The 26,511-nt window shown below is 43.3% G+C and overlaps 1 protein-coding gene across 1 annotated transcript in view; it reads right to left on the minus strand.

Annotated features, from left to right (window-relative positions):
• The window catches only part of LOC126175447 (aminopeptidase N-like), a 184,268-nt gene that overhangs the window by 66,578 nt on the left and 91,179 nt on the right, over positions 1 to 26,511 (minus strand). Inside the window, exons 7-9 of the mRNA XM_049922250.1 lie at positions 11,823 to 12,006; positions 10,505 to 10,661; positions 2,775 to 2,856 (exon numbers count right to left, since the gene is read on the minus strand). Coding sequence (XP_049778207.1) covers positions 2,775 to 2,856; positions 10,505 to 10,661; positions 11,823 to 12,006 — 423 coding nt within the window. The remainder of the gene's footprint in view (positions 1 to 2,774; positions 2,857 to 10,504; positions 10,662 to 11,822; positions 12,007 to 26,511) is intronic.

A 26,511-nucleotide genomic window follows, 5' to 3' on the forward strand; every position in this document is an offset into this window, starting at 1 on the left:
GTAAGTGAATGTTTGTTAGGGTCGCCATCAGCACGATACTGGACAATTACGATTGAGATGGTGCCCATACACGTAAAGGACGCAAATTACATTTTCAACCATGATTGCAAAACAGTATGAACCCGAACTGAGCACACAACAGATCGATAAATAAAGGAAGAGCCAGAAAGAAATATCACCAGGCGCGTGGACTCCAATGAATTAAGTCGATAACGCAACAAAACGAGTTGTTACGGAAAAGTTTCCTTTTGAAGCAAGAATTAGATTGCAGGAAAACTTGTATACTAGTGTGTGAGACGGGTAGACAGAGTTATGGAAACTAAATATAGAAACCGGGATGAAGTTCTTTTCTGCTCACTATATCGCCGATTGCCAAAGGCGGGAGCGCGCATTGCAAATGCGGTCTACCGTGATTGTTGGCGGGCGAGGTTGCTGCGGCAAGTCGCGGTGCGCCGAGCTAAATGTTGTTGGGGCTGAGCCGACGAGATGTGACTGCGAGTCAAGGACCTCATCATGCTCCTCATTACTGATCGTGGATATGAGTAAGTTCACAGTGAAACTTCGAAGACTTGCAGAATCCTGAAGTCAATGAAAAACACGTATGATGGCGTAGTTCAGAGTAAAACCACAAAGTAGAAGTTCGGATTAGAATCGCGAATGCCTCTCTCAGTTTTGGTAACCTTCCTTCGGACCTCAGAAAAGCACCCTGCACAGTCATTTGTAGCCAGTCCAAGAAAGGGACTAGGTGCTCTTCCAGTCAGAATCAGGAAGTCCCTTCACTGGCTCCCAACATAAAGTTAAAGATGTACCCGCCAAAGACATACTTGTGTATGGAAACAGGAAACGAGTGCCTCCCTATCTTACGTCTAGACTTGATACTCGGAAATTCTGAAAATTTTGTTGGGCTTCGCACGGTACTCTCACGACAGAAGGAAGTTCAAAAATTTGGAGACACGAATGGCTGCATATTTCGCTTGAGGAAAAGTGTCTGGAGACCGCACACAGAAGGACAATGGGAAGTTGACAGCTAAGACCTCCACTCGAAGTTTACTAAGAAGCAGGGTCCTCATATAGAGGATACCGGTCTTCCTTTCCACTGCTCATTGTCCAAGGAAGTTCGGCCAGGGGGTAATCTCTGCCCGCCGCTATGGCCGAGTGGTTCTAGGCGCTTCAGTCCGGAACCGTGCTGCTGCTACAGTTGTAAGTAGGCTGTTTATATTTTTTTATTGACAACGTTACGTAGCGCTCTGTATGAAAATCACTGGCTGTGTTGTGTGCAGTCTGTGGCTAGTTTGCATTGTTGTCTGCCATTGTAGTGTTGGGCAGCGGCAGCTGGATGTGAACAGCGCGTAGCGTTGCGCAGTTGGAGGTGAGCCGCCAGCAGTGGTGGATGTGGGGAGAGAAATGGCGGAGATTTGAAATTTGTAAGACTGGATGGCATATATATTATGATTATTAAGGTAAATACATTGTTTGTTCTCTATTAAAATCTTTCATTTGCTAACTATGCCTATCAGTAGTTAGTGCCTTCAGTAGTTTGAATCTTTTATTTAGCTGGCAGTAGTGGCGCTCGCTGTATTGCAGTAGTTCGAGTAACGAAGATTTTTGGTGAGGTAACTGATTTGTGAAAGGTACAGGTTAATGTTAGTCAGGGCCATTCCTTTGTAGGGATTTCTGAAAGTCAGATTGCGTTGCGCTAAAAAATATTGTGTGTCAGTTTAAGCACAGTCCTGTATAAATGTTCAAAGGCGACGTTTCACAGTCACAGGTTCGAATCCTACCTCGGGCATAGATGTGTATGTTGTCCTCAGGTTAGTTAGGTTTAAGTAGTTCTACGTCTAGGGGACTGATTACCTCAGATGTTAAGTCCCATAGTCCTTAAAGCCATTTGAACCATTTGATAATCCCTGAAAGGCTCGCCCGACTGTCCATGCCCTCCGCTAGCGTAGACCTACAGTCTGAGTCACTGGTAGCTTGCGAAAATGTCACCTGTTCTTGACCCAGCGAAGAGGAACTGCCCTGGTCAATGCCAGAAGCATCATTGGAGAAACTACCGTAGGAATGAAATGTTAGACTACATACAGAGGAGTGGCTTACCAACACTGCTAAACGACACCCCTTAACCACTCATGTAATCGGTGAGCATCACAGTAAAAACCGAATCGTAAAGTAAATGAAGCAAGAGAATCTCGTAGGCAATTCAGCATGCGAATAGGATAAAATGTGAGGAGAGAGGCATGAAAATGGTTGCCACTTCGCAATGTCTGGTGTTGTACGCCTCCAAAAATCTCCCAAGGACTTTTCAAATGCGTGCCACGCAGATCGATGTTGTATTGCGTTAAAAAAGTCGAACATCACGATATCAAGTAGGTGCTGATAAACGTTTTGCCTCATCTGTGCATAGAGGTAGATATTTGATTCGAGTTTTGCCGCAAAGACGCCCTTGTACACTGAATGAAGTAGCTGAAGAGTTAAACTAAAGTACAATAAAACATGTAAACAAACAGTTTTCAAAGTTTCTGCGTGCACATGACCCCTGAAGTGGACATATTCATTAAATCACAATACAGTGTAAACGTACTAGAATTAGCCACTTTACAGGACTTCACAATTAAAGAAATGAAACCAACTGAATCTAGAAGAGTAGAATATAGAATAACTCTTAGGGCTCATCACGTCCGTAATTTTGTACTGCACATTTTTGTTTTTTTGAAAAAGGCTATGTTATATCCAGGGTCAAGAAAATTTATTACCAATTTTTGAGTGGTACTTACTTGTTTCTGAGGTAGTTGGAGAGGCCTCTGAAGAACGCATCAGATCCCATGACGTTCTCTATCATCCAGATTATTGATGCACCTGCCACAAACACAGATTATGTTTCGATGGAACAGCGAACTTTGTCAGCAAAAATCACCTAAGGCAGAATGGTCAACAATTCTTAATTAAGCTATAATTACTGCATGTGCTGTAAACGCCTCAAGAACAGTTCATATTGTTCATAGTGTAGAGCCACCATTTTGTTCTAATGTGATAATCTTCATTACAGGTTTATATTTCAGTTGCACATAAATCTATACAGCCACCTGCTACTGTCACATCGCCGGCCGGGATGACCGAGCGGTTCTAGGCGCTACAGTCTGGAACCGCGCGACCGCTACGGTCGCGGGTTCGAATCCTGCCTCGGGCATGGATGTGTGTGATGCCCTTAGTTAGGTTTAAGTAGTTCTAAGTTCTAGGGGAACTGATGACCTCAGACGTTAAGTCCCATAGTGCTCAGAGCCATTTTTGCACTGTCACATTTTTAAAGCCAGCGAGACAGTGGAGCCATCCAGCCACGTATCATCAGCTCCAACGGCAATCCGCATGTGTGTCATTTAAGCCGACATCCGGAATATTCGGAAATTTCAGGTCGGAGATCACAACGGCATATCATGCAACGACAAGTCAACAATATTCGTGAACAATCTCACATAATAGAAAACACATCGGATAAGACGGAACGCAATTTTTATTTTCAGAATGGTTGACTACCTCAGAGCGAGGTCTTCGATCAACACCGCCAAGCGGTAGTTCGTACTAGATTATTATTTGCAACAAGGTCGGAGGCGTTCACACCACAGTAGCGGACTAAGGCCGACTTGGCTCTCAGTTTCAGCACATTTCTTAGACATGTCACCGAAAGTTTTTAATGCTTACATGCTGGTACAGCTACTTCTCTTTCTTCCAAAGGCTTCTTTAATTTGCCTGTAGGCGTTGTCTAGCTTTCTCCTAGTTATACATGGTTCTATAGACTTACATTTCTCCTGCAGCCACAGGGAAGAGTTGAAAAGTGGAAGGACTTTGGAAGGGAAATGTAACAAATATTGTAGGTAAGGAAGATGGTGCAGATGAGATAGGAGATACGATATTGCGAGAAAAATTTGACAAAGCACTGAAAGCCCTAAGACGAAATAAGGCGCCTGGGGTAGACGACATTCCCACAGAACTGCTGATATCCTTGGGAGAGTCAGCCATGACCAAACCATTCCTCTTGATGTAGAGGATATATGAGACAGGAGAAATAATCTCAGCCTTCAAGAAGAATCTAATAATAACAGTTCCAAAGAAAGTAAGTCCTGACATATGTGGATATTACAAAACTGTTAATTTATTAAGTCACGGTTGCAAAATATTGACACGAATTATTTACGAAAGAAAGGAAAAAACTGGTATAAGTCGACCGCAGGGAAGATCATTGCGGAGTTCTGGAGAAATATTGGAATACGTGAGGCAACACTGACCCTATGACTTACCTTAGGTTAATGAAAGGTAAACCTACATTTATAGCATTTGTAAACGTACAAAAAACTTTTGACACTGTTTGACTTGAACGCATTCGTCAAATTTCTGTATGCAGCAGGGGTAAAATACGGGGAACGAAAGGTTATTTATAACTTGTACAGAAACCAAAGAGCAGTTATAACAGTCGTACAGCATGAAAAGGAAGCAGTGGTTCAGAAGGGAGTGAGACAAAGTTGTAACCTATCCCAACAGTTATTCAGTCTGTACAGTAAAGAAGCTGTGAAGCAAAGCAAGGAGAAAGTGAAAGTGAATTGCAGTTCAGGGAGAAGAAAAAAAAACTTTGAGGCTTGCTGATAACATTGCAATTTTGTCAGAGACAGCAAAGGACTTGGAAGTGCAGTTGAACGGAATGAGCAGTGTCTCGAAAGATGTAAACATTAACAAAGGCATGATGATTCTCTTCTCCGTAATTTAAAACATTCACTAAGATTCACTAAGATCATCACCAAGCTGGATATAGAATTATTATCCATGTAGTCACGTCTCCTTGCCCGTAATGCTTAGTGACAAAAGGTAGATGTTAAAATGTCATTCTAACATGCATACAACTGCAAGACTATCACACTTGAGTAACAGAAATCATGAAAACAAGCATTCCTACTTAAATTCCACTTCTGTGTTGAAGCTGCAGAACTAGTGCAAGATAAGATGTAGGAGAGGCACCTAGTAGGACAGTAATGCACCTGCACTCACAAGACAACAGTTATACACTCTTTTTGGTGCGTGACGTGATCAGAATAACAAATGCAGAGGAAGCAACAGTGCTCTTAGACAAATATGTCCTTCACTTTACTCTCGCACTGCTGTATCACAGTAATGCAAATTAGTAGTACGCGTAAACAATTGAAAATGTTGTTCTCAAACAATAGTGTTGTTCTCAATCACCCACTGGCTACACACAGTTGGCAGTGTATCTCTTTGTAGCATGGTGTCTTTGTTATCGGATGACATGTTTACGGCAGGCTCACTGTGAAATGGTGGACAGGTCACACAGACCTTGTCAGTTCACTTTCATAAACAAAAACGGATAGTCCTACCTTTAAATTAATTAACAAAGCAGTAAAATAGTAATTTATTAACGAATGACACAGTATCACTCGGAACTTATATTATCAACTTCTGCACAAGTAAAAATTTGTATCTAATCAGGATCCCTAATTATAACAAAATTTTGGCATCACCAGTTCTGTCGAACGTTGCCATCAACAGATGAGGTACAAATATTCACAAAAAGTGTCGTCTAACGAAAAAGGAAATTGTTTTGTGTACATGAACACTATTGTCAACTTTCAAGCTTTGGATAAACCTTTTTGCAAATATTCAAACCACATCTGTCAAGCAATAACTTGACCGAACTGACGATGTTGACATTTTATAATAATTACTGATACTGAAGTAATAAAAATATTAATAATATTTTAGGCACTGAAGGGACTTAATCGCATGTGAGCGACGTTCAAAATTTTTAAAATAAATAAAAAATTATATCACTACTTGTCGTCACTTTCTTGAGTAATTACGTGATCGTCAACATGCTGTGTGGTGTTCATGTACTGTTGGACTCCTAATTCGATTCTCGTAGTGTATTTCGATGGACGACGTTTTCTAATCTACTGGCGATTATTATACCTTGTATTGTTCCGAAATATACCAAGTAATGGAAATAAAAGGCTGTAGTCTGTAACTTACGTGCAAGCGGGTGAAGAAGCATGATAACCAAACCAAGAGATAATCCATAGGTCGCTCTATACTTATTTCTAACCACACTCATTAATTTTACGTGCACTCAAAAGATCCACAGTGCGCTATAGGTCTTTACAAACGTCGTGGCAACTGACTCATGTGTCGCAAGGTTACACCAATCTGTTTGAGACATGCAAGCTCAGTGCTTACTAGGCACTGTATTGCTCCTTGAGGAAAGTCTTCGCTGCCAATTGTCGCATTCGCAAGTCTGCCTATCCTCTGTGTGGAAATACTACAATGCAATGGCTGGATTGCATAAGGAAGTTTGATAGGTACTTTCCTGCATAATAGAAGCTTTTCGTCTGTCTCCAGGGCAAGAAGAGCAGGTGGAGAAATCAGAGGAATGGCCTACCTCAGGGAAGCGTCCTCGCCCCAGTTCTGTGTAATATACAGGGTGAGTCACCTAACGTAACCGCTGGATATATTTCGTAAACCACATCAAATACTGACGAACCGATTCCACAGACCGCACGTGAGGAAAGGGGCTAGTGTAATTGGTTAATACAAACCATAAAAAAATGCACGGAAGTATGTTTTTTAACACAAACCTACGTTTTTTTTAAATGGAACCCTGTTAGTTTTGTTAGCACATCTGAACATATAAACAAATACGTAATCAGTGCCGTTTGTTGCATTGTAAAATGTTAATTACATCCGGAGATATTGTAACCTAAAGTTGACGCTTGAGTACCATTCCTCCGCTGTTAGATCGTGTGTATCGGAGAGCACCGAATTACGTAGGGATCCAAAGGGAACGGTGATGCACCTTAGGTACAGAAGAGACTGGAACAGCACATTACGTCCACATGCTAACACCGTTTTATTGGTCGTTTTCACTGACGCATATGTACATTACCATGACGTGGAGGACGCATAAATTGGCTAGCCCGTTCTCCTGATCTTACACCTCTGGACTTCTTTCTGTAGGGTACGTTAAAGGAGAATGTGTACCGTGATGTGCCTACAACCCCAGAGGATATGAAACAACGTATTGTGGCAGCCTGCGGCGACATTACACCAGATGTACTGCGGCGTGTACGACATTCATTACGCCAGAGATTGCAATTGTGTGCAGCAAATTATGGCCACCACATTTAACATCTATTGACCTGACATGTCGGGACACACTCTATTCCACTCCGTAATTGAAAACGGAAACCACGCGTGTACGTGTACCTCACCCATCATGGTAATGTACATGTGCGTCAGTGAAAAAGACCAATAAAAAGGTGTTAGCATGTGTACGTAATGTGCTGTTCCAGTCTCTTCTGTACCTAAGGTCCATCACCGTTCCCTTTGGATCCCTACGTAATTCGGTGCTCTCCGATACACACGATCGAACAGCGGAGGAGTGGTACTCAAGCGTCAACTTTAGGTTACAATATCTCCGGATGTAATTAACATTTTACAATGCAACAAACGGCACTGATTACGTATTTGTTTATATGTTCAGATGTGCTAACAAAACTAACGGGATTCCATTTAAAAAAACGTAGGTTTGTGTTAAAAAACATACTTCCGTGCATTTTTTATGGTTTGTATTAACCAATTACACTAGCCCCTCTCCTCACGTTCGATCTGTGGAATCGGTTAGTCAGTATTTGATGTGGTTTACGAAATATATCCAGCGGTAATGTTAGGTGACTCACCCTGTATATACAAATGACCAACCAGTGCCAAAAATCACGCGCCAATTTATGTATGGCGATGACACTGCAGTTGCAGCCCAAGGTAACAATTTTATGGATGTAGAGGAGAAATTAACCAGTACCTTGGAAGCTCTCTGCCAATATTATGAGGCAAACCACCTAAGGCCGAACCCTTCCAACACGCAGGTCTGTGCATTCCATTTAAAGAACAAGGAGGCAAATCGTGAATTAAATGTAATATGGAGAGGTGAACGTCTCGAGCATTGTAAAACGCCCAAATATCTTGGTGTCACGTTGGATCGCACACTGACCTACAAACATCATTGTAATGCTACAAGGGAAAAAGTCTCAACTAGAAACAACATCATCAGGAAACTAACCAGCGGATCCTGGGGTGCAAACCCAAAAGTCCTGAGAACTTCAGCCCTTGCACTCAGTGTGTCAGCCGCGGAATACGTCGCTCCAGTATGGTCTGCATCAACACTCGCGAGAAAAGTTGATGTCGCGGTGAATGAAATGGCGCGGATTGTTACCGGATGCTTGAGGCCAACCCCAGCGCACAAGCTGTACTTAATGATGGGGATCGCACCGCCCAACATACGTCGTGACATCGCCGCCGAAGCCGAAAAACACAAGGAAGAAAAGGACGGGCGTCACCCTTTATATGGACACCAGCCTGCTGACCGACGGCTTTGTTCGAGGAAGAGTTTCCTGTCACGTACCCGAGCCCTGGAAGGGTCGGCTGCAGAGAATCGTTTGAAAAGGTGGCAAATCGACCTGAGAAACCCCCATAAAGATGTAAAAGAAGAACTGACGCCTGGTGGAGACCTACCATACACAGTCTGGAGAACCCTAAACCGTATGAGGGCAGAAGTGCCTAAGTGCAAGACAAACCTGCAGCAGTGGGGTTTCTTAAAAGGGAATGAGAACACTGTCTGTGTGGTTCTGTCCAAGATCCTCAACACCTGCTTATCTGTCCATATTTAGACCAGCCCTGCACAATGAATGGCTTATGGGAGGCAAATGACAAGGCCATATTGGCTGCTGATTTTTGGAAGTGTGAAGTCTAGTTCCGGACACGGAAAGTAAGTGTAAGGAAGAACAGAACACTGCCTGCTTGACATTTATAGGTAACACATGCTGCAGTTGTGGACATACCTGTCACTATGTACACTTTGTTTTAATAGTCATCAGATAATTTCGAGTAAAGTGAAATTCACTTATACAAATTTCCATTTACTCAGAAAGAAGAAGGATCAAAGCAATAGCCGGCCAAAGTAGCCGAGCGGTTCTAGGCGCTACAGCAGGGCTTAACAACTGGCCGGTTTTGAGTGCGAGTACTCGCGTCTGCTCAGGCACGTGCTCGCGAGCAGCTGCAAGGTCGCGGAGTAGGGAGGGACGGGAAATGCGCGCGCACGTTTGAATAGGGCCGCAGCGTGCGTATTGAATTCGCGCCGACTGTGTAACGTTTAAAGTACTACGATCAGCTCTTAACAGTCACTTCGCTGGTTAAGAATCATGTGAAGTCGCCGTTGTGTAACCCAAACCACGCTTTCGCAGTTCAACCCCCATTGGGAGGAATTGTATCAGTTTAAAGAAAAAGATGGTGTTGCAAAATGTTTAGTATGTCACAAAACGCTGAATTCTTTTACGAAATTTAATTTGCAGCGACATTATACGTCGTACCACGCGAAAGACTACGGACGTGGAAAATGTGATTGACCAGATCGTGCACAGGAAGTTATTAAACTTAAAAGGAAGCTATCCGAAGAAGATCTGGACGACGAAGAAAAATCAACTGAGGCAGCTCTCAGAGTGGGTTACAAAATTGCTTTGCTTTTACCAAAATCCCTGCGCCCCTTAACTGATGGCGATTTAATAAAAGAATGTTTGGTAGTTGCAGCGGAACATTTGTGTCCAGCTCAAGTTGAACAGTTTCGGATTGTGCCATTATCTAACATGACCATTATGCGTCGCATACAGGACATGGCAGACGACGTCCAGAGCCAGCTTGCAAATATCTGTAAAGATTTTATGGCGTATTCTCTAGCTCTGGACGAAATTGTTGATATCACTGGAACAGCGCAGCTTGCCATATTTATTAGAGGTGTTACTAGGGATCTTCAGGTGAGGGTGGAGCTCCTTGATGTAGTAGCCATGAAGAACACTACAACCGGAGGTGATATTTTAAGTAGTGTTGAAGAAAGTGTTGAAAATATAGAATTGTCGTGGAGTTCTTTAGTTTCAGTGTCTACAGATGGTAGAGGCATACACTAAGCTAATAAAATTATGTGGCACGTGTACTTTCTCCTTCATTTGTTTCATTTGTCGCAGTAATAATTCGGGAGTGATATCTCTGCCGGTGGCCGCGGATTTACATCGACTGGCGGCAGCTGTTGTGTATCCCACGTGACTCTCGCCACTCTCCGCTCTGGTCCGGTAGTGGGGGTAGCGTGCTCGCGCTGCTCCGTGCTCGCGCCTTGCTGCTCACAGCTTGCTCCGCGAGCACGTACGTTGTGAAGCCCTGCGCTACAGTCTGGAACCGAGCGACCGCTACGGTCGCAGGTTCGAATCCTGCCTCGGGCATGGATGCGTGTGACGTCCTTACGTTAGTTAGGTTTAAGTAGTTCTAAGTTCTAGGGGACTGATGACCTCAGAAGTTAAGTCCCATAGTGCTCAGAGCCATTTGAACCAATCAAAGCAATATTTTCCTCTAAATTTCGAAGCAGTGTGAAAGGAAAAGATAAAATCTAACGAGCTGTACCACTTACCCTTCTGGTAGATGTTGTAATCCATGAAGGCCTGGTCAGCTGTGATGTTGGGGTCCTTGGTGAGTGGGTACCCTTCGCCGCTGACATCGGCCGTCATGGCGGTCTGCAGCAGAGTGGTCACCGCGAAAACCTCGCGCTGGCGCCACGTGGGCTCCACCTGCGCACACAGACACACGTTAAGGGGCTCCGGAAAGGCTCAAAATCATGAAAAGTTCAATTTTTACTTTTTTGCGTTTTCTGAATCTGCAGACTATTACCTTTTAATAGATATATAATTTATTCATTTCCGAAGACTACAACTACTTTTAAATTTTTTTTTGAAATGTGTTCTACATGGGCGTCACCCACTGTGGCGCTGTTAAACTGCTGTCAAATGGTGTTGTTATTAACGTCCGTGATCATCAGATGGATTTTAGTGATGTGAGATAAAGTATGTGTTGTGGATAACCTGTGATGGTTCAATATATATCGCTGGTGTGATTGTCGATTGTTTCATGTTTATTTACTCTGTCGTTATCTCGAAAATATTCGTAATTAATTCTGTTTCTTGAGTCTCTGTTTTGTTGAAGTATAATAATGAGTAAAAGTAAAGTTATTAGAAATCCTCTGAAGGCTTTTAAGAAAAGGAGAAATGTTGGAAAGCCAAAGGTATGTTTTATTACAAGTGAGTGAACCTAACCTCTCAAGTACACCTGCCAATAGTCGACCTTCGGGCTGCAGACAGGGCTGTAAAGAGTCTAGAAATACAAGCAAGAGTAAACAGGAGGAGGAACAAGAGGAAGCTGGAGGAGGAGTTTGCAGAGGATGAAGATAATCCATCCTATGGACCTGGAATGCACTAAAAAGTTAATCCAATCTTTGTCGCTCGATTCCCAAAACTTTTATTTTCTCATACTAATTACATGTTTTCTAAGGATCTTCCAAACATATTTGTTTCAAACTTTCAGTTAATGTTACACAGTACCTTCTGCATAATTTGACACAGCCTTTTTCCAAAAAACTGTATATTTTTGAATATATAAATAAAAAAATTGCAAAAAAATGTTGTGAATTTTCATTACAATTGAAAAAAAAAATCATCTTTAATAACTGAACTAAAATTTTGTAAAATCCCTGTGTTAAGTTGTAGCCCATATTCCAGTAAATAATCTGTGAAAAGTTCAACTTCCTACCTCAAATACTTTGTGAGGAAAGATGTAATTTATAAGCGTTATTTTAACATTGCAAGTATAGGGCGTTCCGGAGCCCCTTAACACTCTCTGCGACCGCTGTGAGAACACGCGTCGTGAGACCTGCACAGCAGCGCGTGGGAACTCACCACATCGGTAGCGATCCACTGGAAGTAAGTGGCGAAGCCCTCGTTGAGCCAGAGGGCGTTCCACCAGTCGCAGGTGACCAGGTCCCCGAACCACTGGTGCGCCACCTCGTGCTGGATGGTGCCCAGAGACTGCTCCTTGGTCGCCTCCGACGTGTAGTTCTCCAGCACCAGCAGGCTGCCCTGCCTGCAGAAGGCACCGCATTGTCGTCCACTGCACCGCCAACGCTCACAGGGTGTCAGCACCTACATCTATCTACATGTGCGCCTAAGTGTACATCTACAAGGTGTTTCAAAAATGACCGGTATATTTGAAACGGCAATAAAAACTAAACGAGCAGCGATAGAAATACACCGTTTGTTGCAATGTGCTTGGGACAACAGTACATTTTCAGGCGGACAAACTTTCGAAATAACGGTAGTTACAATTGTCAACAACAGATGGCGCTGCGGTCTGGGAAACTCTATAGTACGACATTTTCCACATATCCACCATGCGTAGCAATAATATGGCGTAGTCTCTGAATGAAATTACGCGAAACCTTTGACAACGTGTCTGGCGGAATGGCTTCACATGCAGATGAGATGTACTGCTTCAGCTGTTCAATTGTTTCTGGATTCTGGCGGTACACCTGGTCTTTCAAGTGTCCCCACAGAAAGAAGTCACAGGGGTTCATGTCTGGCGAATAGGGAGGCCAATCCACGCCGCCTCCTGTATGTTTCGGATAGCCCAAAGCAATCACACGATCATCGAAATATTCGTTCAGGAAACTAAAGACGTCGGCCGTGCGATGTGGCCGGGCACCGTCTTGCATAAACCACGAGGTGTTCGCAGTGTCGTCTAAGGCAGTTTGTACCGCCACAAATTCACGAAGAATGTCCAGATAGCGTGATGCAGTAATCGTTTCGGATCTGAAAAATGGGCCAATGATTCCTCTGGAAGAAATGGCGGCCCAGACCAGTACTTTTTGAGGATGCAGGGACGATGGGACTGCAACATGGGGCTTTTCGGTTCCCCATATGCGCCAGTTCTGTTTACTGACGAAGCCGTCCAGGTAAAAATAAGCTTCGTCAGTAAACCAAATGCTGCCCACATGCATATCGCCGTCATCAATCCTGTGCACTATATCGTTAGCGAATGTCTCTCGTCCAGCAATAGTAGCGGCGCTGAGGGTTTGCCGCGTTTGAATTTTGTACGGATAGAGGTGTAAACTCTGGCGTGTGAGACGATACGTGTACATTGGCGTCATTTGGACCGCAGCTGCAACACGGCGAACGGAAACCCGAGGCCGCTGTCGGATCACCTGCTGCACTAGCTGCGCGTTGCCCTCTGTGGTTGCTGTACGCGGTCGCCCTACCTTTCCAGCACTTTCGTCCGTCATGTTCCCAGTCCGTTGAAATTTTTCAAACAGATCCTTTTCGGTCCTTTGGTTACATTAAACCTCCGCTGAAAACTTCGTCTTGTTGCAACAACACTGTGTTCTAGGCGGTGGAATTCCAACACCAGAAAAATCCTCTGTTCTAAGGAATAAACCATGTTGTCCACAGCACACTTGCACGTTGTGAACAGCACACGTTTACAGCAGAAAGACGACGTACAGAATGGCGCACCCACAGACTGCGTTGTCTTCTAGATCTTTCACATCACTTGCAGCGCCATCTGTTGTTGAAAATTGTAACTACTGTAATTTCGAAAGTTTGTCCGCCTGAAAATGTACTGTTGTCCCAAGCATATTGCAACAAACGGTGTATTTCTATCGCTGCTCGTTTAGTTTGTATTGCCGTTTCAAATATACCGGTCATTTTTGAAACACCCTGTATGTACTGACCAGGGTGGAGGGAACATAGTGTAGAGGTGAATGTTCTACCTAGAGGATAGTGTACCTACGAACACGTGATAACATATTGTACATTACAGACGTAAGTATTCAGAAAACTATGACAAAACGAAAATGCATCTTTTTTACCATCTGAAAACGTAACTGCGTATAATGCCCGTAAAATTTCAGAAACAGTTACATGAAAATAACTCAGCTTTGTGAAAATGCCTTCGTTTGTATCTGCCAATCATCTTGAATCAGTTAGCACTATTAGTCAGACTGTAATCTGTTACAGTTCAGCTGTACACGTGGAATATTAAAATCTCTAAATAATGTTTACATTTCAAGAGGAAACCGAAAGAAATTGTGTTTAGTAACTACAGCAGTCGAAAACACTCCAAGAAAAGAAGGCACTGCAGCATGAATTTCGTCTCAAAAAATGTTCGGTCTGAATAAAAAATTCAAATAAATGACTTTCATTACTAATAAGCTCATACGTGTTTCACACTGAGCAAAATGTGAAATACGAAGTTACACAAGCCACCAGTTATGGATTTTGATTCCATTCCTCACTAGGCAGTGACACTGCTGAAGGGAGGGATGTCAAGTATCTAAGAAACGGAAGACTTCCCATGACAGTTCCAGACTAACATTATCATCTCATTAGCGAAGAATGCATGTGCACGTATATATGGAGAGTACCAGACGATAATCGTCTATCAAATCATAATTTGCTGTCCAAAATACACACAAGAATAGGTAGAGAAAAATATTAGGTAATAGCCGAAAAACAGCTTCATTACTGTCGAAGAGAAGTTCTATAGCGTATCTGTGACCATGTTTGGTGCAAACAAATTTTGCTTTTGTCGCCAAAATATTTATTTTATACACTATTGTCCATTAAAATTGCTACACCACAAAGATGACGTGCTACAGACGCGAAACTTAACCGACAGGAAGAAGATGCTGTGATATGCAAATGATTAGCTTTTCAGAGCATTCACACAAGGTTGGCGCCAGTGGCGACACCTACAACGTGCTGATATGAAGAAAGTTACCAACCGATTTCTCATACACAAACAGCAGTTGATCGGTGTTGCCTGGTGAAACGTTGTTGTGATGCCTCGTGTAAGGAGGAGATATGTGTACCATCACGTTTCCGACTTTTATAAATGTCGGATTGTAGCCTATCGCGATTGCGGTTTATCGTATCGCGACATTGCTGCTCGCGTTGGTCGAGATCCAATGACTGTTAGCAGAACATGGGATCGGTGGGTTCAGGAGGGTAATACGGAACGCCGTGCTGGATCCCAACGGCCTTGTATCACTAGCAGTTGAGATGACAGGCATCTTATCCGCATGGCTGTAACGGATCTTACAGGCACGCCTCGATCCCTGAGTCAACAGATGGGGACGTTTGCAAGAAACAGTCATCTGCATGAACAGTTCGACGACGTTTGCAGCAGCATGGATTATCAGCTCGGAGACCATGGCTGCGGTTACCCTTGACGCTGCATCACAGACAGGAGCGCCTGCGATGGTGTACTCAACGACGAACCTGGGTGCACGAATGGCAAAACGTCATTTTTTCGGATGCATCCAGGTTGTGTTTACAGCATCATGATGGTCGCATCCGTGTTTGGCAACGTCGCGGTGAACCCCCATTGGAAGCGTGTATTCATCATCGTCATACTGGCGTATCACCCGGCGTGATGGTATGGGGTGGCATTGGTTACACGTCTCGGTCACCTCTTGTTCGCACTGACGGCACTTTGAACAGTGGATGTTACATTTCAGATGTGTTGCGACCCGTGGCTCTACCCTTCTATCGATCCCTGCGAAACCCTACATTTCAGCAGGATAATGCACGACCGCACGTTGCAGGTCCTGTACGGGCCTTTCTGGATACAGAAAATGTTCACCTGCTGCCCTGGCCAGCACATTCTCCTGCTCTCTCACCAACCGAAAACGTCTGGTCAATGGTGGCCGAGCAACTGGCTCGTCACATTACGCCAGTCACTACTCTTGATGAACTGTGGTATCGTGTTGAAGCTGTATAGGCAGCTGTACCTGTACACGTCATCCATGCTCTGTTTGACTCAATGCCCAGGCGTATCAAGGCCGTTATTACGGCCAGAGGTGGTTGTTCTGGGTACTGATTTCTCAGGATCTATACACCCAAATTGCGTGAAAATGTAATCACATGTCACTTCTAGTATAATATAGTTGTCCAATGAATACCCGTTTATCATCTGCATTTCTTCTTGGTGTAGCAATTTTAATGGCCAGTGGTGTATTTCACTCGTTATGATCGTTGCGATATCATCTCCATGACACCTGTGGTACAAAATTATAACACGCTGCATAATAAGTTGCTAATTGATCCATCTGATGGCGACTGGAGAGAATCTCACTGAACTAAAGTAATCAAATGTCGTGTGGCTAGGGCCCTCCGACGGGTAGACCGTTCGCCTGGTGCAAGTCTTTCGATTTGACGCCACTTCGGCGACTTGCGCGTCGATGGGGATTAAATGACGATGATCAGGACAACACAACACCCAGTCCCTGAGTGTAGAAAATTTCCGACCCAGCCGGGAATCGAACCCGGGCCCTTAGGATTGACATTCAGTCGCGCTGACCGCCTTTTTTTCTCATTTTGCTCGGTATTGTTCGTTGCGATTGGTCTGGGCGGATGTCATAAGACATCCGTTCATGCTGATCATCGATTCCTTCACAATTTTTTTATTATTATTACAGAGGGCGAGCAGCCCTCTGACTGAACACGATGAGCTACTGTGCCGGCAGCACCCAGCTACCGGGGCGGGCCTCGCTGAACTGCCCAGTATTGATGAGGGAAGGTTGAGAGGTGGCATGAGCCCCCTCTCATATTTCTATCTTACGATTCTCCTCTCTAATTGCATGCGGTGGAAAGTTGCTATTCCTTCACACGCGGACTTCCCACGCAGCGTCTCTCGTCACCCGGGTGGTCCAGTGACAGGCGGGCTCTGTTGAATTTGAAAGGGTAAGCTGACAGGTGTGAGGGAGTCGAGTGAATGCTTTCCAGACGCCGACATTGTCAAGAGGCACGCCAGCAGGGCCTGAAGTAGCGGCTGGGCTAGAGGTTCCGTTACTTCGCAGAAACTTAGCGAAAACACTTTCTGGCGGGCTACCAGCGAGGCGTGGGAATGACTTGTGTACTCAGGCAGCTGTGGCGGGAAAATTCCCGCGCTTTCTGCGAAATCGTAACTGTGATTGGCTTGCTCAGGGCATAGCTCCGTGACGTAGCAAGATCGGCGCAGAAACTGGCGCCAAGAATCTCCATTGGTGGAATGGTAGTGTTCCGGCAATGGAGTGGAATTTTCCGGCGGTTTTCGAGTTGCTGATTGGAGCGTTTAACCACGGCCACTGTCGTGGGGGCGGGAATGTTCTGTGTTCGGTTTTGTACGGGTGCTCTTGTGGGTAGACGGCTCTCGCCTTTCGGTCAAGGACGTCGAAGCAACCAGCCATCGGCTCCGGTATGCCAGATCGTGTTCTGGCAGTTAAGAAGACAGTTTGGTAAGGTATGTCCGCAGCACCGGCAGACAGGGATTTTCCTAGGTGATAATCAGAGCTCAGCAGAGCGCGCCTGTTCGTCTTTTTCTAACTTTGTTCTGTCTTGGGTAGCAGCAATTAACGTTGGGTTGGCTATGTGTTTTCTCTAAAATTTGAGATGCAAGGAATTGGCTGCACATACCACTTCGTCATAATCCTCACAATCTAGTTTAGGGACAACTTCACATTCACAGCGTTTGTTTGAGTCTCCAATTTGAGCCAATTTGATGTATTATAAATGTTTCATGTGTTTTTGTTTATTATTTTGTGTTTAGTCTTAATAAATCATATTGTTATTTTCGACAGAACTTTCATTCTGTTAATCGGTAGAGCAACCCCATCATTCCTCACTATGTTAATGAAACCTTCGTTTATTTAACTTATTTATCAAATTAAATTATTGCAGGTGCCAAACTCTCTTCTACTCCATTGGCAGGGTTGATTAGAGTCAGTTCGCGTATTTTTTTTTATCCTTGTGCAACAGCAAAAGTTGGAGTTAGAATAGGGGGGGCTTAGAGCATCATGTACATATGTAGATTCTAGAAGAACTGAGTGTTAAATACACTGCTAGCCCCGGCACCTCGCAAGGTAACAACAGTATCGGCATCAACTGCTCCTCAATTAGAACTTCAGATGACTCCCATCTAAACAAGGAATATCCGATAAGTGAAGAGATCTCCTTAGATGGCAAAGGGCCTCGATATGGCGAATTTATTATATTTTCTGTTTACTATTTAATTATGTATGACAGCTTCTGGGAAAAGGTTAACCATGTGTCGAGATATGAAAAGTGGTAATAAATTAAAATCATTGGGTGAAGTGGCAACAAAACGACTGTTCACGTTGGTGTGTAGAGTATATGAGTCTGGCGATATACCATCTGACTTTCGGAAAAGCATCATCCACACAATTCCGAAGACGGCAAGAGCTGACAAGTGCGAGAATTATCGCACAATCAGCTTAACAGCTCATGCATCGAAGCTGCTTACAAGAATAATATACAGAAGAATGGAAAAGAAAATTGAGAATGCGCTAGGTGACGATCAGTTTGGTTTTAGGAAAAGTAAAGGGACGAGAGAGGCAATTCTGACGTTACGGCTAATAATGGAAGCAAGGCTAAAGAAAAATCATGACACTTTCATAGGATTTGTCGACCTGGAAAAAGCGTTCGACAATATAAAATGGTGCAAGTTGTTCGAGATTCTGAAAAATGTAGGGGTAAGCTATAGGGAGAGATGGGTCATATACAATATGTACAACAACCAAGAGGGAATAATAAGAGTGGACGATCAAGAACGAAGTGCTCGTATTAAGAAGGGTGTAAGACAAGGCTGTAGCCTTTCGCCCCTACTCTTCAATCTGCACATCGAGAAAGCAATGATGGATATAAAAGAAAGGTTCAGGAGTGGAATTAAAATACAAGGTGAAAGGATATCAATGATACGATTCGCTGATGACATTGCTATCCTGAGTGAAAGTGAAGAAGAATTAAATGATATGCTGAACGGAATGAACAGTCTAATGAGTACACAGTATGGTTTGAAAGTAAATCGGAGAAAGACGAAGGTAACGGAATGAACAGTCTAATGAGTACACAGTATGGTTTGAAAGTAAATCGGAGAAAGACGAAGGTAATGAGAAGTAGTAGAAATGAGAACAGCGAGAAACTTAACATCGGGATTGAAGGTTACGAAGTCAATGAAGTTAAAGAATTCTGCTACCTAGGCAGTAAAATAACCAATGACGGACGGAGCAAGGAGGACATCAAAAGCAGACTCGCTATGGCAAAAAAGGCATTTCTGGCCAAGAGAAGTCTACTAACATCAAATACCGGCCTTAATTTGAGGAAGAAATTTCTGCGGATGTACGTCTGGAGTACAGCATTGTATGGTAGTGAAACATGGACTGTGGGAAAACCGGAACAGAAGAGAATCGAAGCATTTGGGATGTGGTGCTATAGACGAATGTTGAAAATTAGGTGGACTGATAAGGTAAGGAATGAGGAGGTTCTACGCAGAATCGGAGAGGTAAGGAATATTAGTCTCCCAAAGTTTTTATTGTCTACGAGAATTTCCAGCTTTAAAAAAAGTTAAGGGTGGATGTGTCTAACACATGTGATGTAATGGGTAAAGAATGTTCTTAATATGACGCAGTATACCACAAGGCCTCTAGTCCGGTGGAAGGAAGTGCAGCGTACAGCTCGGCATTTTGCTGACATGCGACAACGCCATCCACTTGGAAACAACATCCTTGCATGCTATTGGTTAAACAAGAGTTCACTACATAAAATAGCACAAAATCTCCTTTTCTGTGGGTGGCTAAAATGCTCGAGGTCCATGGAACTCTTCTATCCCTGACGTTTCGTCCAAGGCTACGTTGGACATCTTCGGAGGTGCTCCTGGTTGTGCTGAGTCTTTCCAACTGACGAGTCGGACGTCGAAGAGCGGCACAATACCGTGCAAAGTGGGCGTGACAAGATTTATCCCTGCTATCACGTGAAATCCAGACCACGCCCACTTTCCACTGTCTGCTTAGCTAGCACTGACAATTAGATGTTTTAAGGTACAATGCTTTGTCGAGCTATCAAGATACGAATAGCGATTTTTACCAAACTAGGAAGGGAACAGAAACCTTTATTGCGACAACCTATAGAAAAAATCATAGCGTCATCATGAGTTCATTTAAAACTGCTGGAACGCCGCTCTCAGGTTAAGATGAAGCGCGGCAGAAACGTATCACGTTTTCCTCAGAATATATAATACAATTAATTCTATTATTTTACAAACGTTTGCTGTCATTACCAAGCTAAAAAAATGCAAGGGTTCTTCTAAAGTATAAAACAATGTAGATTGTAGTTTCAGATTAATGTAATACCTATTAAAAATCAATAAAATAAATATTTACAGACTTAATGCCATGCATTAAAATAATATACACGCTATGGCACAATTTTTACAGATCACATGCTGTTGAAACAATATCAAATATATTATTGTTAGCTAAGTGATGGCTGTAACTGTTGCACTTCAGCCTAACGAAGGTAAAGTGAACAAAGGACATGCGAAGTATACGTGCAATGAAATAATACGAAACCATTATAATTAACAGTCATACAAAAGTCGATTAAATAAGAACGCTATACGATTGTGCCTCTTCCTCTACAAAGCAAAATAGTCAGCCTGCGGTTTCACGATAATTTATGTTTAACAGTAATAACGGTGAAACTAAAGAAGAAAGACCAAGAAATCAATGTTGTCTACGTCACATTTGGGAGTATTAAGATCCATGCACTAGATATCACTGCGTTGCTCGTATCACTACTAAGTGGGAGACACACGAAACCACACGGCCGCGAAGCGTCTGTCAACCTAACCAATTGGTCAGAAAGTGAATTGGAAGGCCAAGAGACTAAGTAAGGACTTATACACAAAGAAGCAACCAGCGATGAAGCTTAAAAAATGGCATTGCAGCTAGATTTGAATTCGAAAGAAGAGTTAATAAGGGCTGTTGTCTTTCAACCACTCTGTTTACCACGTTTATCAAAGACTAGGTAATGAAGATGCTAGAAGTAGTATGTATAGGAAAAAGAAGTATGTTTAGGAGGCCACAAGATCAACTGCGTCAGATTTTCTGACGACGCTGTACTGCTTGGAGGTAGAACAATAACTTTTCAAAGAACACTATGCAGTCTTTAAGAAGCATTGCAAGAGAACAGAACTGAAATTAATACAAATTAAACTAAGATGTATAGCACATGACAAAGGAAATATGAAAGTGAAAACAACAGAAGGTCAAGTTGAACTTATCGAACTATAAGAGAAAGTGTCGTACCTGGAGGATAGTGTATACAGAAAGACATGTTATATCCTGATCGGTGTTTCAGTGTAGTGACCACTTTTAGAATCACATGAAGGAACATGCACAACAAACCAGCTTAAGTATTTTCTGTTGTTTTTATAGTTGTGAGATACGAGGTTGTGTACTGTGCAGCCTTTGTAAATATTATGAGTCCTACTCATTAAATGCCGTATGATATACATATTAAAGCTATTTGGAAGATATTTATAACTGTGTACGCTTCCGCAGCAAGAATCAGTTAGCATGAAAGTTTTATGATTATGGTACCGCATCATAATGTAAAAACTAACGGTTTCCCGATGGTCGCAGTGGCTTTCTTCTGGGTCTGCTCTAGGAGTACAGAGTTTTGTCGTAAGGAAAACTCTGTATATTCTTAAAACTAGCTACAGACCGTGTGGACGTTTAAGCCATACTTCGCCAGTCATGCACCATTTTGCACCTCGAATTGAAAGGTCTTCTACCATGGGACACATGATACTGCCAAATGAACAAAGTTTCTTTAATGACTTCTGCAATTTTCCCTGTCTCGACAATGGATATTTGTGTTGTTACCAATGGCTTATATTTCAAAATGTTTCTATCTTGTAACTGGTTTTAGATAATGGTTCTTCCCACTTACTGATTATTGGCTTGAAGCAGAGTAAAAATACAACACATTATTTATTATATACAAATTGAGAATATTTTATCGATTACAGTTTTATTTAATTTTAATGGAATATTTGTTCCTGGATGTATGACAATGTTGTATGTTTTAACACTTTTTCACATTTAGAAAAACCTTACTTTCCGGAATCGTTTCTGTAATTTCAAAAAAAAAAAAAAAATGCAGTACACATAAAGTGAATGTTGTCATTTGAGAATGGCATAAGAAAATATATTAGACTTCTATTACACAGCCAATGTCTGAAAGGTGTTTCATTATACAACACTCTCTACCAACAGATATTTGGGTGCTTGCTAGCTGCTAGCCAGGCCAGCGGAAAAGAAATAAGATCAGGAACTGTAATGGAAAAGTTAGCTCTCCTGAAAAAGACGCTTTTGTGATGCAGTAAAGTTGGATTGGTGTTCAGGAAAATGTTGGTCAAGTGCTTCAGGTGGGGTGCGTATCTGTGAAGGGTGGACACTGAAGGAAAGAAAAACAGATAAGATAGAAACATTCGAGATGTGGGTTTTGTGGAGGATGGAAAAAGTGGAATAGGTAGATAAAGTGAAGAGCAGTGAAGTAATGGAAATTATACAGGAACAAGGAACTTTCTTAAACCTGGTTAAGAAAAGGAAAGGAAACTGAGTGGAACAAATACTGCAAGGAAAAGGAATTCTAAAAACACCTATGGAAGGTAGAGTGGACGGAGAGAACAAAATAGGAAGGAGCAATACGTATTGTTATTGCGGTGTATTATTTCAGTACTACCATTTATTATTATTATTATTCCAAATGTATAAGACGCAAGCAGGGTCAGGATCAAATGAAGATAGGAATGGTGACAGGAACCTGTGAATCGTTAGAATAACAGTGGACATGTTCATGTTTTATTCTCAATGTAACGATATGATGGAAATGTGTTAATGGTTTCAGAATAAGATTCGAGGGGATCTGCAATCAGTTTAGCTGTGATCCAGAACTAGGAAAATTCCGCAAAAACAAAAGCAAGTACAATATTCCTTAATCAGGTTTGGCAGCAGGACGACGAAGACCGATCAAGAAGTTTGAGTTTGAGGGGGTTGTTACATGTACCTCTGCGTCTACACCATACTCCGCAAGCCACCTAATGGTGTGTGGCAGAGGGTACTTACGGTACTACTATCTGATCCCTCCGAATAGAGCGTGGGAAGAATGATTGTCAGTAAGCTTCTGTATTGGCTCTAATTTCTCGAATTTCCTCCACGTGGCCAGTAGGCGAGATGTATGTAGGGGAAAGTAATATGTTGTCCGACTCCTCCTGAAAAGTGTTGTCCCGAAATGTCAATAGTAACTCTCTCCGTGACGCACAACCCCTCTCTTATAACGACTGCCAGTGGAGTTCGTTTAGATTCTCCGTAACGCTCTCTCGCCAGCTAAACGATTCCGTGACGAAACGCGCCGCTCTTCGTTGGACCCTCTCTAACTCCTCTGTCAGTCCTGTCTGGTAGGAATCCCAGATAGATGAACAATACTCAAGAATCGGGCGAACAAGCGTCTAATAAGCCACTTCTTTCGTGAATGAGTTCCATTTCCTTAAGATCCTTCCGATGAATCTGAGTCTGGCGCCTGCTTTTCCCACTGCTCGAGACGAACATTCCACTTAAGGTCGCTCTGGATAGTTACGCCTGGATACACTACTGGCCATTAAAATTGCTACACCAAGAAGAAATGCAGATGATAAACGAGTATTTATTGGATAAATATATTATACTAGAACTGACATGTAATTACATTTTCACGCAATTTGGTTGTATAGATCCTGAGAAATCAATACCGAGAACAACCACCTCCGGCCGTAATACCGGCCTTGATACGCCTGGGCATTGAGTCAAACAGAGCTGGGATGGCATGTACAGGTACAGCTGCCCATGCAGCTTCAACACGATACCACAGTTCATCAAGAGTAGTGACTGGCGTATTGTGAGGAGCCAGTTGCTCGGCCACCATTGGCCACACGTTTTCAATTGGTGAGAGATCAGAAGAATGTGCTAGCCAGGGCAGCAATCGAACATTTTCTGTATTAAGAAAGGCCCGTACAGGACCTGCACCATGCGGTCGTGCACTATCGTGTTGAAATGTAGGGTTTAACAGGGATCCAATGAGGGGTAGAGCCACGGGTCATAACACATCTGAAATGTAACGTCCACTGTTCAAAGTGCCGTCAATGCGAACAAGAGGTGACCGAGACGTGTAACCAGTGACACCCCATACCATCACGCTGGGTGATACGCCAGTATGGCGATGATACACACTTCCAATGTGCGTTCAACACGATGTCGCCAAACACGGATGCGACCATCATGATGCTGTAAACAGAACCTGGATACATCAGAAAAAATGACTTTTTGCCATTCGTGCACCCAGGTTCGTCGTTGAGTACACCATCGCAGGCGCTTTTGTCTGTGATGCAGCGTTAAGTGTCATGGTTTCCGAGCTGATAGTCCATGCTGCTGCAAAGGTCGTCGAAATGTTCGTGCAGATGGTTGTTGTCTTCCAAACGTCCCCATCTGTTGACTCAGGGATCGAGACGTGGCTGCACGATCCATTACGGCCATGCGGATAACATACCTGTCATCTCGACTGCTAGTGATACGAGGCCGTTGGGATCCAGCACGGCGGTCCGTATTACCCTCCTGAACCCACTGATTCCATATTCTGCTAACAGTCATTGGATATCGACCAACGCGAGCAGCAATGTCGCGATACGGTAAACAGCAATCGCGATAGGCTACAATCCGACCTGTATCAAAGTCGGAAACGTGATGGTAAGCATTTCTCCCCCTTACACGAGGCATCACAACAACGTTTCACCAGGCAATGCCGGTCAACTGCTGTTTGTGTATGAGAAATCGGTTGGAAACTTTCCTCATATCAGCACGTTGTAGGTGTCGCCATCGGCGCCAACCTTGTGTGAATGCTCTGAAAAGCTAGTCATTTACATATCACAGCATCTTATTCCTGTCGGTTAAATTTCGCGTCTGTAATACATCTTCTTGGTGTAGCAATTTTAATGGCCAGTAGTGTATTTTACGGCAGACGCTGTCTCCAGGTGTTTGTCATCAATAGTGGAATTATGACAGTAGTACAGTAGTGGATTTCTTTTCCTATGTATGCGCAATATGTTACATTTATTTACGTTCAGGGTGAACTGCCAGAGCCGGCACCATTCATCAATTCTCTGCGGGTTGTTCTGCAATTTCTTACTAACTTCTGGCGTTGCTACTTTGATAAAGACAACTGCATCATCTGCAAATAGCCTTAAAGAGCATCCGACGCTTTCTACTAGGTCATGCAGCGATCCTATGACACTTCCCTGCGCTACTCCGGATATTACCTTTACATCTGCCGATTTAATTCCGTTTAGAGCGACGTGATGAGTTCTGTCTGCAAGAAAGCCTTGAATCCAATCGCAGGTCTTCTCCGATACTCCGTAAGCTTGTATTTTTTCATTAAACGGCAATCCGGGACGGTGTCAAATGCCTTACTGAAATCGAGGAACACGGCATCAACCTGAGCGCCGCTGTCCACTGCGTTGTGGATCTCCTGGAGGAACAGAGCGTGCTGTGTTGTAGAATTTTAGAACATGTTTTTTGCTCGAGTATCATGTCGTTTTTGGAAACTCAGAATCTAGTATGTAGGAATCAACATGGATTCCGGAAACAGCGATCGTGTGAGACCCAACTCGCTTATTTGTTCATGAGACCCAGAAAATATTAGATACAGGCTCCCAGGTAGATGCTATTTTTCTTGACTTCCGGAAGGCGTTCGATACAGTTCCGCACTGTCGCCTGATAAACAAAGTAAGAGCCTACGGAATATCAGACCAGCAGTGTGGCTGGATTGAAGAGTTTTTAGCAAACAGAGCACAGCGTGATCAGTGGAGAGACGTCTACAGACGTTAAAGTAACCTCTGGCGTGCCACAGGGGAGTGTCGTGGGACCATTGCTTTTCACAATATTTATAAATGACCTAGTAGATAGTGTCGGAAGTTCCATGCGGCTTTTCGCGGATGATGCTGTAGTATACAGAGAAGTTGCAGCATTAGAAAATTGTAGCGAAATGCAGGAAGATCTGCAGCGGATAGGCACTTGGTGCAAGGAGTGGCAACTGACCCTTAAGATAGACAAATGTAATGTATTGCGAATACATAGAAAGAAGGATCCTTTATTGTATGATTATATGATAGCGGAACAAACACTGGTAGCAGTTACTTCTGTAAAATATCTGGGAGTATGCGTGCGGAACGATTTGAAGCGGAATGATCATATAAAATTAATTGTTGGTAAGGCGGGTACCAGGTTGAGATTCAGTGGGAGAGTCCTTAGAAAATGTAGTCCATCAACGAAGGAGGTGGCTTACAAAACACTCGTTCGACCTATACTTGAGTATTGCTCATCAGTGTGGGATCCGTACCAGATCGGGTTGACGGAGGAGATAGAGAATATCCAAAGGAGAGCGGCGCGTTTCGTCACAGGGTTATTCGGTAACCGTGATAGCGTTACGGAGATGTTTAACAAACTCAAGTGGCAGACTCTGCAAGAGAGGCGCTCTGCATCGCGGTGTAGCTTGCTGTCCAGGTTTCGAGAGGGTGCGTTTCTGGATGAGGTATCGAATATATTGCTTCCCCCTACTTATACCTCCCGAGCAGATCACGAATGTAAAATTAGAGAGATTAGAGCGCGCACGGAGGCTTTCAGACAGTCGTTCTTCCCGCGAACCATACGCGACTGGAACAGGA

This window comes from Schistocerca cancellata, chromosome 3 (assembly GCF_023864275.1).
Source record: "Schistocerca cancellata isolate TAMUIC-IGC-003103 chromosome 3, iqSchCanc2.1, whole genome shotgun sequence".
Classification (NCBI taxonomy): domain Eukaryota; kingdom Metazoa; phylum Arthropoda; class Insecta; order Orthoptera; family Acrididae; genus Schistocerca; species Schistocerca cancellata.